Genomic DNA, 14,907 nt, shown 5'->3' with positions numbered 1-14,907 from the left:
ATGTTGCTGCACTGTGACTCCCAGCGTCTCTGCTCATTGACCATGCTTGCTAGGGGTGATGGGAGTAGTGGCTTAGCAATGTCTAAAGGGCCAAGAGTTTCCTGCCCTAACCTAAACAATTTACTGCTGAGCACATATTGGCCTGTTTTGAAGATACAGCAGGAGGACCTTTTACTCAGCAGTAGAACATATACTTTGCATGCCAAAGCTCCAAGGTTCAACCTTTGGCATCTCCAATCAAAAAGGTTCTACGAGAACATAGAAAACTTACGTTCACACCAGGCACTCCTGTCTTCCACTGTCTCCCGCAGTTTGGTCATGTTGGTAGCTTCAAGAACACTGTCCAACCATCTCGTCCTCTGTCGTCCCCTTCTTGTGCCCTCCATCTTTCCCAACATCAGAGTCTTTTCCAGGGTGTCTTCTCTTCTCATGAGGTGGCCAAAGTATTGGAGCCTCAGCTTCAGGAGCTGTCCTTCCAGTGAGCACTCAGGGCTGATATTCTTAGGAATGGATAGGTTTGATCTTCTTGCAGTCCATGGGACTCTCAAGCGTCTCCTCCAGCACCATAATTCAAAAGCATCAATTCTTTGGCGATCAGCCTTCTTTATGGTCCAGCTCTCACTTCCATACATTACTACTGGGAAAACCATAGCTTTAACTGTATGGACCTTTATTGGCAAGGTGATATCTCTGCTTTTTAGGTTTGTCATCGCTTTTCTCCCAAGAAGCAGGCATCTTTTAATTTCGTGACTGCTGTCACCATCTGCAGTGTTCATGGAGCCCAAGAAAGTATAATCTCTCACTGCCTCCATTTCTTCCCCTTCTATTTGCCAGGAGGTGATGGGACCAATGGCGATGATCTTAGTTTTTTTGATATTGAGCTTCAGACCATATTTTGCACTCTCCTCTTTCACCCCCATTAAAAGATTCTTTAATTCCTCCTCACTTTCTGCCATTAAGGTTGTGTCATCCTCATATCTGAGGTTGTTGATATTTCTTCCGGCAATCTTAATTCTGGCTAGGGATTCATCCAGTCCAGCCTTTCGCATGATGAATTCTGCATATAAGTTAAATAAGCAGGGAGACAATATACAGCCTTGTCGTACTCCTTTCCCAATTTTGAACCAATCAGTTGTTCCATATCCAGTTCTAACTGTGGTTTCTTGTCCCACATAGAGATTTCTCAGGAGACAGATGAGGTGATCAGGCACTCCCATTTCTTTAAGAACTTGCCATAGTTTGCTGTGGTCGACACAGTCAAAGGCTTTTGCATAGTCAATGAAGCAGAAGTAGATGTTTTTCTGGAACTCTCTAGCTTTTTCCATAATCCAGCGCACGTTTGCAATTTGGTCTCTGGTTCCTCTGCCCCTTCAAAATCCAACTACCAAATCAGGCCATTGGAGATTCCAGCTAAACATCAGGAAAAACTTTCTGACAGTACGAACTGTTCGATAGTCTCCCTCAGGAGGTTGTGGACTCTCCTTCCTTGAAGGTTTTTAAGTGGAGCTTGGATGGCCATCTTGCTGTGGATGCTTTAGCTCAGTTTCCTGCATTGCAAGAGGTTGGACTAGATGACTCCTGGGATCCCTTCCAACTCTATGATTCTATTATTTTACCCCACGCTCAGTATTGTATACACTGGCAGGGACTCTCCAAGTTTCAGAAGATTGTCCTTGAAGTTGTATTTCTGTGGCTCTTGAAGCCTTAACAGACCCCGCCTTTGTGTTTTGAGATTATCTGTGCAGTCATGAATACTGGAAACCTGCTGAGTTGTTGTTGTTGTTGTTGTGTGTGTGTGTGTGTGGTGATTTCACATTAAAATGTTCATTAGGTGTAAAATAGGATCTCCATTCAGTCTCCTTCTTCTGAACCTGCAAAATCTAGAAGGCAAAAACTGGAAGTTAACTTTTCCCCTCATCTTTCTCCCACCAGGGACAAATGTTCATGAAGCCAAGCGCATTCTGACTGAAAGTGGGCTCCCAATCACTGCCGCAAGTGACCTTGAAGATGCTGCCAAGAAGGCAGTGGCCAGTGTGATGAAGAAATAGAAGACACTTCCAGCAAAGGACTTTATATAACACACAACATTCCCCAAGTTGTCTCAAATGCATATTTAGGATTCTTTTAACCAGCCAGGAGTAAAACTCTATTTGATCAGCCTAACCTATCCACAATAAATTACGAGTTTTTTGGTGTGTAAAAAAAAAATTGTTTGGAACTTCACACAGAGCTCCTGTTGTTCAGTGATTTTTCACAATGGTCTGCGAGTACAATATGATGAGTAACCACTATCTATTTCCACTCTGGTTTCTTCCTCATATAATATGCCATTTGTAATTTGTAATTTTTGTAAGGTGTTTCGGTACATCTTTAATGTCCTGGAGGAATAGTAGAGAATGGTTCGGTCTTTATTGGTCATCATGGCCAGGATCCAAGGAAGCACACAATGGGAATTTTGTTTCTCAAAAATAGCAGCCTTCCAACATGGCAAGAAACTTTTGAAAGTGTCACAAATGCCATTTGTGATAAGACTTGCCAATTGAATTTTTAAAAGACAAAAAAAAAAAGACTCCAAATTGGGTATGCCTGAAAGCCTTCAGGGTGTAAGATACAGCTTTCTGAATCTTGGCCATTTTTTTAAAAAAAAGCTTTTCCAACTAGGGCTAGAGAAATGGTTACATTTATATTATGTCATTTGAGCCAAAATAACAGGAATTGGATTTTTCACTTAGAAGATGCGTACCTGTTTCACACATGCCTTAAAATTAAATGTTTGTGCTTTGATATCCACTGTATACCTCACATCAGAAGAAAACTCAAAAATGTAGCTGTGTGAAACCATACTGATATATCATATCATGAATGAATGAGTTTCTCGTGTGAATACTTAAGCAGTGAAGGACGAATGCAATGCATAGTGCCATGTTATTTTGATAACTGTGTGTCCACTTAATACTGACTGTGACCTTCCTAAATCAATGTGCATTGTTGCTGGAGAATCGACATAGTGTGCTGAAGATCTTTTTGTGGGAGGGGGATGACATTTCTTCAAACATTTATACTGCAATCCCACTGAGATTAGTCAAACCTGCTTAGTATGAGCTGTCAGGGAACCTGCCATCATTAAAAAGAATGTGAAAAAATATATAAACCATAATGAGAATTATTAGGGCATAATCTGGCTTGAGATAAGAACTTTCCAGTTCTGTTAATTGCAAAGAAGGTATTAATCATGTGCTTCATTTTCATTTTGTAATAAATTGAACTTTCAAGTACTTAACGTTGGCTTTATCGTGCCTTTGATTTGTGGAAAATATGTATGCAAAAAAGGTGCAGAAGCTGTTGAACTGATTCAATAACTATTATGCTTATTTCACAATGGAAAGATTTGTCTTTTAAAAAGAACAACAACTGGAATGTTCACTGTTGAAATCTACTTTGTTTTTGGTGCTGGTAATTCACACGAGTTCTACAATAAGGAAACAGAAGTATGCGCCACATTGTCTAACTAACTTAAACCACAAATGCATGTGCTGAACTTTTTTGTTTAATGTTCAGGAAAGACTGTTGAAACTAATTTAAGTGAAAATTATCTAATAAATTTTTCATTGTTAATATCTCATTAGTTCCAATTAATGCTGTGGGTTTGTTTTTTTCATACAAGATTCTCATGAAGTCGTAGGCAAACCACCAATTCCAAAGCTGTGTTGGACCCATACTAGCAAGATGGGAGGAAATCTCTATTTTCTCTCCCCCACCGCCACCACTGTGAAATCTGATGCTCCCCTGGGCACACTCCCAGACACCACAGAATTGCACCATTAATGTTAGATCACACATTTTTCTCACAACCAGAAGGTCCTAGCCTCTGCATATAGGGCTGGAAAAGCCGTTCTGACGTCTGGACTGGCTGGATGTCATGGACTGGGGGGATACAAAAGAGTGATGGAATGCACCAACCAGGAAACCCCCAAGGGAAGAAGGCTCAGAGCCAGGGAATTGGTGGTGGGACGGTGATGAGTGATCAGAGGAAGAAAGAGCAGACTGGAAGAAGGTGGTGTCGGAAGCTGAAGAGGTAGCAGGGTTTAGTGAACAGGAAGAGGCTGTGGCAGAGATCGGTTCAGACTCTGACTCTGAGGCTGGAGAGGAGGGCAGCCAGGAGACGGAGCGGAGACAGGCTGCTCCAGGGAGTTTCCCCCTTGGTCTCCTAGAACTAACAAAGAGAGAGCAGAGGATGGTTGTGCACAGACACAGCACGAGACTGCATGGGAAAGACCCTGGAGAGGAGGACTCCAGGTGGACACTGGGAAGGCGGCGACCTTCAGTCCTCACAAATGCTTCATTGGGGCAAGACCTGGGAAGAGTTGCTAAGAACACTAGGCCTGAGCTGCGGCTTGTTCCTTTGAATAAAGATTTAACTGCAGGTGATCTATGGTTTTTGTTGCTGACCTATGCCTGACTCCAACCCTGAGACCCAGTGTGGTGTAGTGGTTAAGAGCGGTGGACTCGTAATCTGGTGAACCGGGTTCGCGTCCCCACTCCTCCACATGCAGCTGCTGGGTGACCTTGGGCCAGTCACACTTCTCTGAAGTCTCTCAGCCCCACTCACCTCACAGAGTGTTTGTTGTGGGGGAGGAAGGGAAAGGAGAACGTTAGCCGCTTTGAGACTCCTTTGGGTAGTGATAAAGCGGGATATCAAATCCAAACTCCTCCTCCTCCTCCTCCTCCTCCTCCTCCTCCTCCTCCTCCTCCTCTTCTTCTTCTTCTTCTTCTTCTTCTTCTTCTTCTTCTTCTTCTTCTTCTGACATGTGGCCTGACTCGGTATAAGGCAGCTTCCAATCCTTCTTCATTTCCCCCCAGCATTAATTTATGCAGCAGTCTCTCTCATTCCAACAGAGCTTCCTAGTGACTGCACTTCTGATCACAGTCTTGGACAACAAGGATTCCCTTTAAAATTGCAAATGCGTAGCAGCCCTGTTACCTTAACTGGTTTTCTAGTCCTGGACCAATGCCCTGATGCAGGATGTATTATCTGCATAGCTAAAAAGTGTACCTGCCATTAATAGCTCGCTTGACTCTGTTGGACTATAGCCAGTTTGTTCCTCCAGATTTTACAGGGGGGAGGGGGGAGTGGAGCCAACGTTTCCCCCTAGGGCAGATGTACAGGAACGGTGTCGGAAAGTAGTCTGATAATCTGACACTAAATTCCTATTGAAATCAAGACTAATTTGTTCTGAAAACTAATGGGGCCAGTCGGTGACAGAAGTAGGTTACTCTGCGAATGAGCTGCTGTTGAGGGAGATGACATGATGGGAGTTTGAGGCAGACCTTTTTACATTTTGTAAACTGACTCTTCTGGAAAAAAGCAGGTCATGGCGAGGCGGGCTGACAGTGACAAAGCATCTGTAAACACTTCTGGGACGGCAAGGCTCGGAGGACTATCCACGTTAAGACAGACTTCCTCCCCCAAATTCCACAAGCAGGAAAAAGAGATGTGATCTTTCCAGCATAGTAATGGCCAACCTGGTTCCCTCCAGATGTTTTGGAGCATAACTCCCATCAGTTATGCTGACTGAGGCTAATGGGAGTTATGGTCCAAAGCATCTGGAGGGAACCAGGATGACAACAGATCTTCTGTTTTAATGGACGCAACGAGTTGTTGGCCAATACAACCAAACCAGCCAGTTTTGGATACTTCTAAGACTCTTCACTGTTTCCCTGTGGCAATACATGATCAAGGAGTTGGACAGAAGTCAGGGCCAAAGAACACAGGAGCACACCAGGGTTTAGGAAAACCTTGTTGCTTAACAGGAAGTCTCCCTGTCCTGATTGGATGGACAATCCAGGCTCTGAAGAGACAAAGCTTCCCTGGGAGCTGCTACAGCATGCAGTTCAAGGACTCACCACATGGGGCAGCCACACATGAAGGGTCCCAATCCAAGCTCTGGCAGCTCCTGACACCCCCAAACTTCTCTCACCTATTGCATCACCACCAACCTTTTTTTTCAAATTATTTTTAATTATTTTAATGATTATAGTAAACTCCTATAGTATAATTACAAAACAGAGTAATATTTCAAGAATCCACACATGGGCCAGTGTACATAAACATTAAAACATCAACACAATATTAATGAACAAAAATCAAAATATAGCAAGGTCTGAGAAGTAGGAACCGGAAGCTATTCATCAAGCTAAAACGATAACAGTAAATCTGAAAAACCTAGGCGAATAAAAATGCCGTAATCTGGTGCTGGAAAGAGTACAATGTTGGCACCAGTCTTGCATCCTTCAGCATGGTAGTTTGAAACCAGAGTGCTTGGGTCTCCTGCTGCTTAGCTCCATTCTTTTTCCCTTGCTCCCCCTTATTCCTGGAACAAGCTCCCTGAAAACCTTCAAGCTGTTATCTCAAATCTCAGGTCTTCTGCCGAGGCCTCAGAATACATTTCCTACTGAAACTCATCCTGTGCTGAATGCATATTCCCCTGTATACCCTCCCTTCCATTTGTCACCCTGTGTCAAATTTCAGCTCGTAAGCTGCTAGGGACAGGGGCGTGGAAGATAATCATAAGTTTGCGCAAAATCTGGGAGCAAACAAGGAGCTCTCTGTACTTAAGGAGGGACATCACATGCCCACAGCCAGTGCTTTTCTGAAATCTGTCCAATTCCTTCCCCTGTGAAAAAGGCTTCCATTTTGCTGCTTTTTTCTCGGAGCACATTAGAATTTCTTTAGCAGTTCTGTGCATGTGGGCCTTTCAGCTTATCATTGCAAGAAAGCTGTGGGCAGTGTATGTGTGTGTGTTTTAATATGATTAAGAGGAGTACATCAGCTTGACAGTCTATTCTGGCTTCGTAAACCATGGTCTAGGGCAGGGTTGAGGAAACATTTTCAGCTCGAGGACCTTCCTGGAGTCACCTGCTGGTGGTGGGCATGGCTTGAGGCAAAAGTGGGGTAGGTAATGAATGTGACATTCCAAAATTCAGAGGCCTCTCTCACCCACACCCAAACACTATCATCATCACAATTCAAGACCACATGCTAGCCAGGCAAAACAGTTGAGGAAACTGAGGATGTTCAGTTAATGGTGTGACCTATGGGATATTCCATGGTCTGGATAAAGAGACCCATTCAGTTTCTGGGCAAAAGGTTCCTCTACACCTGGTTTAGGAACTCAGGACTGTTACATCCAAACAGGCCCTCAATATTTCCCTGGAGGTGCCAGGGATAGAAGCTGGTCCTTTGCATGCTAAGCAGAAGCTGTACCACTGAGCTACGGTTCTCCCACCAAGGACTATGGCTCTAGTCCTGCAGCCTATTTTCAACTGGAGATGTGTTTCTGTTGGCACAAGTGTTTATGTCTGTCGAAACCAAGCTTGGAGATTTATATGAACGTGATGGGTTCGTATTTCAGTCTGTCAAATGTCAATAGGCAAAGCAAAATGTTTTATGCCGTAGTTACGGGATCCAGCAATTAAAGCATTTGACGAAAGTGTTTTTATTAGAATATCCATCAATATTTGTCCCAATTATTCTGCCGTTAAGCATTAAGAATAATTGAAGCAAATGGTGCCCAATAGAAGGGATACATCTGCTCTGATAAATTTTAGCCAAGAAGCATTGGGTCTCCTTTTTTTCAAGCAATATATTTCAGTATTACTCTCTATAGCTAATAGAGTGAAGCTTCTGGAGTTTATTATGACATACAAATTAGGCTGCTGGAAACTGGTAACAAATTATCTCTCGTAAAAAGAAAAAGGAATAGAAACCAGACTGGTTTCATGGAACCAATTCTGTTAGGAATTGAGCAACAATAAATAAGAACATTTTTTAAAAAGAAACCAAGGAGTTACGATACATCATTATGGGGAAAGGGTTGGGCAGGGGGTGGGGTGGGGTGATGCCGCAGACCTATCCAAATATTTATTGCAATGACTAGCTCTGTGGGACCTCCAACCAGTAGGTGGCGATATACTATTGTCTTATTGGGTTTAATCACTAGCCCATAAATGCACATTAAAAGTGCAACCTTGGTGGAAGTTGCCTGTGTTAGTGCTGTTTGCAGTGTTCATTTTGCTATTGCAAGTGGGAGTGGGTGGGATCACAAGGAACCTCAATCCGCCACTACTTCTGGCACTTCTGCGCCTATTAAACAGCTGCCCAGAGTGGCTGGGAAAACCCAGCCAGATGGGCGGGGTATAAATAATAGATGATGATGATGTCAGTCCTCATGTAATTGCCCAAGGTCTGTACCAGGTCTTCATTAAACTTCTGGTCTGGCCACTCTTGTAAAGGGCTGCTCTTTTTGTGAACCAACAACTATACCTCTACAGTGTTGTTCCCCTAAGGTGTCTGCAATGGTGAAAGGTGATCAGTTGGTTTCTTTGAGATGCAGCGCTCAGCGGCTCTACAGAACAATTTTGTTATATAGTAATAATTTTATTATTTATACCCCACCCAAATGGCTGGGTTGGCCCAGTCACATACACTCACACCGAAGCATCAGCTTCTACAAAGAGTGCTTCACTGTGCAATGGTACCTCGGGTTAAATACTTAATTCGTTCCGGAGGTCTGTACTTAACCTGAAACTGTTCTTAACCTGAAGCACCGCTTTAGCTAATGGGGCCTCCTGCTGCCACTGCGCCGCCGGAGCGCAATTTCTGTTCTCATCCTGAAGCAAATTTCTTAACCTGAAGCACTATTTCTGGGTTAGCGGAGTCTGTAACCTGAAGCGTATGTAACCTGAAGCGTATGTCAGATGGGAGGCATATAAATAATAAAACTAAAATTGAATTCTGTAGAGAAGGGCTGTTGCTCAGTGATAGAGCATCACTTTGGCATGCAGAAGGCCTCAGATTTAATCCATGTCAGCCCCCATCTTAAACTTGGAAGGCTGCTGTGAGTCTAGACCAGCCTTTCTCAACCTTGGGTCCCTGCTGTTGTTGGACTACAATTCCCATCATCCCTGGCCACCGGTCCTGCTAGCTAGGGATGATGGGAATTGTAGTCCAACAACACCTGGGGACCCAAGGCTAGTCTAGACAATACTGAGCTGGATAGACCAAAGGTCTTATTCCGTTTAAGGCAGCTTTCTATGTTCATGGTAAGAGCTGCTAACTCAGAGACTGGGGACCTGCCTTCTTCCAGATGTTGCTGGACTACAGCACCCATCATCCCTGACTATTGGCCAAGCTGGCTTGGGCTAATGGGACTTGGAGTCCAACAACGTCTGAAGGACCCCAAGTTCCTCATCCCTGTGCTAGCTGAACAAACACCCCCCTCCTCACAATCCTGCAGCAATTTTTGTGGAGGCTGTTGTGATGTGTGAACCAGCCCACAGGATCCCTGGAGAGAAGAGACAGGTGTCTCCGTTAAGTCTTCTCCATTTCTTCACTCTCCAAGGAGGAAGCCTGCCAAGCAGAGGGTAAATGTGTATAAAAGACCGTGGCTTGCATATTTTGTTTCGATTTCTATGACCTGTGGTTAGAACCGCTTTGTTTGGATTGCTTCTCTCCACAAAATATGCAACTCTGTGTTCTGTGACATTTGTTTCTTTGGCCACTCATTGTAATAGGATGGGACTTGTAAAGCAGGATTGGAACTCATTAAAAAAAATGTTGAGTGTTGTTGCAACACCCCAGGGGAATACAGGGCAGGAAACATGGGCTGACTGGGCCAGATAACGGAAAGAACAGGCAAGAGGAGCTTGTGCATTAGCTGCATAAGCATTTTGAAGAAGCCATGAATTTTTTACAGGATATTTTAAGTTCCCTGGAAGGAAAGGTGGTAACTTGATATGAATCCTGGATGCCCTCAAATATTCAGTGTTCACTAAGAATATATTCCTTTTCATCCATTTTTTTGGGGGGGTAGGTTCATATCTCCGGTGTGCCTCAGTAATGTTGGAGACATTGTAGAATTTTATTTAAAAACAAACGCACACAGTCATTGCATGAGCACAGGAGGAGCTAAAAAATTTGTGGTAGTTCTCACTTTGAAAAGCTTCCTAGAATCATTTGTCCTCTTTTTGATGTAATCCGCAACTTATTTAGATGCCCCTGAAAACTATGTTTGCATTTTAACCATCTCTCTGAGCTTTGTTTTTTTTTAAAAAAAAAAATAACCCAAAACGAAGCGTCATCTCCAATACTAACAAAAATTAGGCAACTGCCAGATGGTAGAAATTCCCATGGACCATCATGATCCCTAAACTAAACCATGGATAGGGGTTATGGCCAAATGAAGCCATGGGGCAGGACGGCCAGTGTGGTTCCCTCCAGATACTGTGGGACTACAAGTCTCATCATCCTTGACCAATGGCCATGCTGGCTGGGGTTCATGGAAGTTGGAGTCCAACAATATAAGGAGAGCATCTAGTCCAGGCTTCCTCAACCTCGGCCCTCTAGATGTTTTGAGACTACAGTTCCCATCATCCCTGACCACTGGTCCTGCTAGCTAGGGATCATGGGAGTTGTAGGCCAAAAACATCTGGAGGGCCAAGGTTGAGGAAGCCTGATCTAGTCCAATATCTTGTTCTCATAGTGGCCAACCAGATGCCTGTGGGAAACAACCAAGCACACCTGCACTCTCCCCTCCTCCAGCATACCCATCATGGCTAGTAGGCTCCTCCATGAAATGGTCCAGTCCTCTTTTAAAGCTATCTAGGTTGGTAGCCATCACTGTCTCCTGTGGGAGCAAGTTCCATAACAAAGACCTGTGTGAAGAAGTACTTTAGAGAATAGCTTAGACCTGAATTTGGAGAAGTCGGGACCTAGCCCACTGAGACTTTTTCAAACTGGCCATTGTTCAAACTGAAGTATTTCAGACTTCCACCATTCCAAGTTCAGTCCCTGGTTTCTTGAAATGCAAAGTGTTAAACAAAACACCCACTGGGTATTATCCTGTTTGGGAGTGCAACGAAAAACAAGTCAACGTACACGCTAGTCAGAAAGATATTTTCCTCGGTTCATTTAGGGCTAATAATCACCTTAATGTCTTTCTCTGAATCTGAGGCACTTTATAAGAAATACTGGTTTGGAGCAAATGATTAGAGCAGTGGAGCATGAAATCTTATGAGTGTAACACTGGCAAAAAAATAACATAAAGCCAGCAAAAAATAAAATAAAATCCCAGATTGGTGTGTTGTTGTTTTTGACCTAGCGTGATAGTTTTGTGTGGGAAAGAAATGCAGTGAAGCTCAACAAAAGTTACAAGGCCTTTTGTATGTATTTCTTATATTGCTCACTGAGTAAACTGAGTCTTTTTTGTTGTGCTGGTGCAAGCTTAAGCTTAAGTTGTATATTGTATGTGGGTAGCAGTTTTTGCCCTGTATAAGTGTATAAATTGTGGCATCGCCCAGTTAATGTGAGTGGCTTTCAAACCATGTTTTGACGACAGCTTGAGGAACCTTGGAAGAGGTGCTATTTTTCAAGAAAAAGACGTGCTGGAACTCACCCTCTGGAACTCATTCTCTTAGAATGGCAATGGTACCCACCTGAGAAGTTCTAGAACAGAGTTCCGGTGAGTTCCGGTTGAGGGAAAAAAGCTCTGCTTGGAAGTCTGTCAGCACTGTTAAGTTAGCATAAGGATGGGCACCTTGGGCCTGGGTGCCACATGTTGCTCTCTAATCCACTATTTTTTGTTTTATTTTGACAATTTCCATACTGCTTAATCATCCCTAAGCAGTGTGCAAATAACTCAATACAATGAAAATAAAAACAAGTTATTACTATACAACTCTTTAAGGCCACACACCCTCTCCGCAGGCTACACCCTCCCTAGCACACCCCTTAGGGCTGTTGATGCTTGGCTGGAATCCATCCTTGAACTCTCATCATGCCTCTGACTTGGCTGGATGGAGTATCGAGAGGGATGTGTGAGTGTGTGTAGACACTACAGTCATACCTCGGGTTACAGCTGCTTCAGGTTGCATTTTTTCAGGTTACACCCCCGCCGAAACCCGGAAGTACCGGAATGGGTTACTGTGACGTTAACATATGAGAGTGCTGGAGGTGAAATAGTTAAACAGGTTACCCAATCAGAACCCAGGGGGGTGGAGTCAGAGGGACTATAAAACCAGCTCTGGGAGGGGCGAAGGGAGGAGTTCGTTGGGAGTTGGGTGGTTGGTTGGAATGGGAGTGAATTAGGATAGAGTCTGTGGGTAGGTTGAGTTAAGTGTAGAGAAATAAGCTGAGTCAGGAACAGTTAGGAGCTAGGCAGACAAGTAAATAGCTGAGAGGTGATTTAGTGAGTGAGAGCAGGTAGCGGAAGTTATAGGTCTGGATAGGCACCCCATGATTGTAATTGACCGATACCATTTATGAAACCACACGCCCGTTAAACTGCAATAAATAAACAAAAGTGTATGTTCCAATTTAACCCTGACTGGACTCAGTATTGTACCAGGTAGGGCCTGGGTGGTGGCAGTGAGAAATACAGTGGTGGCACAGGGATCAATAGACGGTGAAACGTCCGGGGACCCTGTGTGATCGCCACAGTTACTTCCAGGTTTCGGCGGTCGCACATGCGCAGCAGCGCCAAATTGCAACCCGCGTGTGCGCAGACGCGCCACTGCGGGTTGCGTACGCTGCAGGTTGCGAATATGCATCCCACACAGATCACGTTCTCAACCCGAGCGTCCACTGTATTGTACTATATAAAGGTAACATATTCATTGCTCCACCCGTTTTTGCCTCTGCACCCACCCACCACAGCCATGTGGCCCTCAGAAGGGAATGTGGCCCTAGGATGGAGAAAGGTTCCCCATCTGTGAGTTAGAAGATAGTAGTAGTAATAATTTTATTATTTATATGCCACCCATCTGACTGCGTTGCCCCAGCCACTCTGGGTGACTTCCTGACAACCTTCTATCATAAAGAGCTTCCTGATACGCCCGTGAAATTCATAGCCTCAGATGCATTTTGGGCGTGTTCTAGACCATGCTTTCAGTACCCACTGTGTGACATGAGGCCCAGCTTGTTCAGCTAACAAGCTTGTTCAGTTACCATGTGCAAACTGTGTACATCCCATATTATGCCTTAGAATCCTCACAAAGCATTAGAAGGATGTTGGAATGATGTTATGTGACTTTAGCAGGAAGGATATAAAGGATTTGGGGAAAACTGACTGTTAATTGGTGAAAGGAGCTACATAATACTAAGATAAATTACAGGACTAAAATTTGAAAAGATGGAAAGGATTTGCTGAAATAGATAATTGATCTAGAATACAAAAAAGGGAGGTGTGAGGAGGTCAAGGAAATAAGCTAATGAAAGATAAGTAATGGGAAGATTTGTTGTATTTTTCTTTGTTTTTTCTTTATTGTTTAATGGATTTTATTTTTCTGTTTTTTTTCCTTTGTATTTTATCCTTTTTTCTTTACCTATTGTGATGTGTTGTATTGTTTTTTGTTTAAAATGATGTTTTTTACTTTTTCTTTTTGTACCCCTTAAAACTTTAATAAATATTATTTTTTTAAAAAAAATAGAATCCTCACAAAGCACAGGACTTCTATGGATGACATGGAGAGGTTCCTCATCAAGCATGGAAGGGACTTCCACAGGGAGAGTTTCCAGACTATTGGTTAGCTCAATGCACCAATGTATATCACAGTCAGAATCTAGTGGGGCCAAGAACACAGTTGAAGCATGTTCACGACAGCCCAGTCTCTGTGAATGATGGCATTTCAATGTCCCAAAGTGGGAGATGATTCCTGATCCATCATCCGCTCCATTTGCAGCCTCTCCTTGATTCCTAGTCACATGGGACTTTAATTCTCCTGTCCTTAAGAGTGATGCAGAGATATATATGTTGGCTCTGCTCAAGTGCTAATCAAGGGCTCAGCAGCTCTCAGTTTCCACGACTGTTCGCTTTAGAGTGGAAATACATCAGGTGCAGGGCAGGAATGGCATTTCTCAGCAGTGTGTCATAATGATTGGTTGTATGGGGGTCAGACGTCGGGAAGAAATGCACCGCGTTTCATTCTACCGTCAGGTCCGCCGTCTCGCCGGGAAACATTTGTAACTAAAACTGTTGTTCATTTGCAGAATGTGCGAGAAGAATGAAGCCTCGGCTGAAAATATGCTGAGGAGCTGCTCTAATAAATTTGATATTATATGCATGACATGGATGGATAGACCATTGTTTGGAGGGCCCAGCAAATAAAACTGGTGCTGTGGAGCGAGAATTGCTGAGAAGGGGGAGCAGTGCTGCTCAGCAAGGCATGCCTCAAATAGAAACCTGGTCGGAAATAGCCATTTATTATTCCACTGCTCTTTTTTTTAGGGGGGAAATACCCTGAATGATGAGGAAGGCTTCCTTTGAAAAGATATTGTGCCTTGATTGATGGCCATTAAATGAACTTCTAAGAAACTTTCTTCCTTGTGAACAGAAACTCCAGCATACTTTCTCACTGCATTTGAATGCTCAAGACATCAAGTGCAACTGGTCTAGCATTGCCAAGCCTCCAGGAGTGGACTACTGGTGTCTGAATGTAGCATGGACTTGTTGGCTCAGATGAAAAAGTCCATTCAACACACAACTAGCAGATCAAGAGACAAAACTGTTCCTGGGTGGAGAAAGCTTAGAATGAAGCTGTGATTGAACTAGACAACCCTTTGGGTCCTTTCCAACTCTTCAATTCTATGAAGGCACTGCCCAGTGGAAGACTACATGCTTTTCAATTCCCTTCATCTCCAGCTAGAGGATAGTAGTTCTGGGGAAGACCACCGCCAGTAGATGTAGCTGGTCTGTGTGAGCCCCCTGCTCCTGTGTAGCCCTAAGAACAGACCTTTGCATGTGATGATGCTCATATCCTAGGTTTCATCTGCTCATTTTGGCAAATGAAGCTGCTGTTAAAGGCATAGGAGCAGGCCAGGCCTTTTTTTCTGGTCAGCTGGCAGCTCTAGAT

General features: G+C 43.7%; 1 protein-coding gene across 1 annotated transcript in view; it reads left to right on the top strand.

Moving 5' to 3' along the window:
• SUCLG2 (succinate-CoA ligase GDP-forming subunit beta) overlaps positions 1-3,617 on the top strand; it is a 207,634-nt gene extending 204,017 nt beyond the window's left edge. The window contains exon 11 of the mRNA XM_083602015.1: positions 1,933-3,617. Coding sequence (XP_083458141.1) covers positions 1,933-2,048 — 116 coding nt within the window. The 3' untranslated portion in view covers positions 2,049-3,617. The remainder of the gene's footprint in view (positions 1-1,932) is intronic.
• Positions 3,618-14,907: the final 11,290 nt, after the last annotated feature.

The sequence above is a fragment of the Podarcis filfolensis genome (genome assembly GCF_964270895.1).
Source record: "Podarcis filfolensis genome assembly, chromosome: 2".
In the NCBI taxonomy this organism is placed as follows: domain Eukaryota; kingdom Metazoa; phylum Chordata; class Lepidosauria; order Squamata; family Lacertidae; genus Podarcis; species Podarcis filfolensis.
The sequence above is the reverse complement of the archived record's forward strand: the minus strand, read 5'-3'. Positions and strand labels throughout refer to the sequence as shown.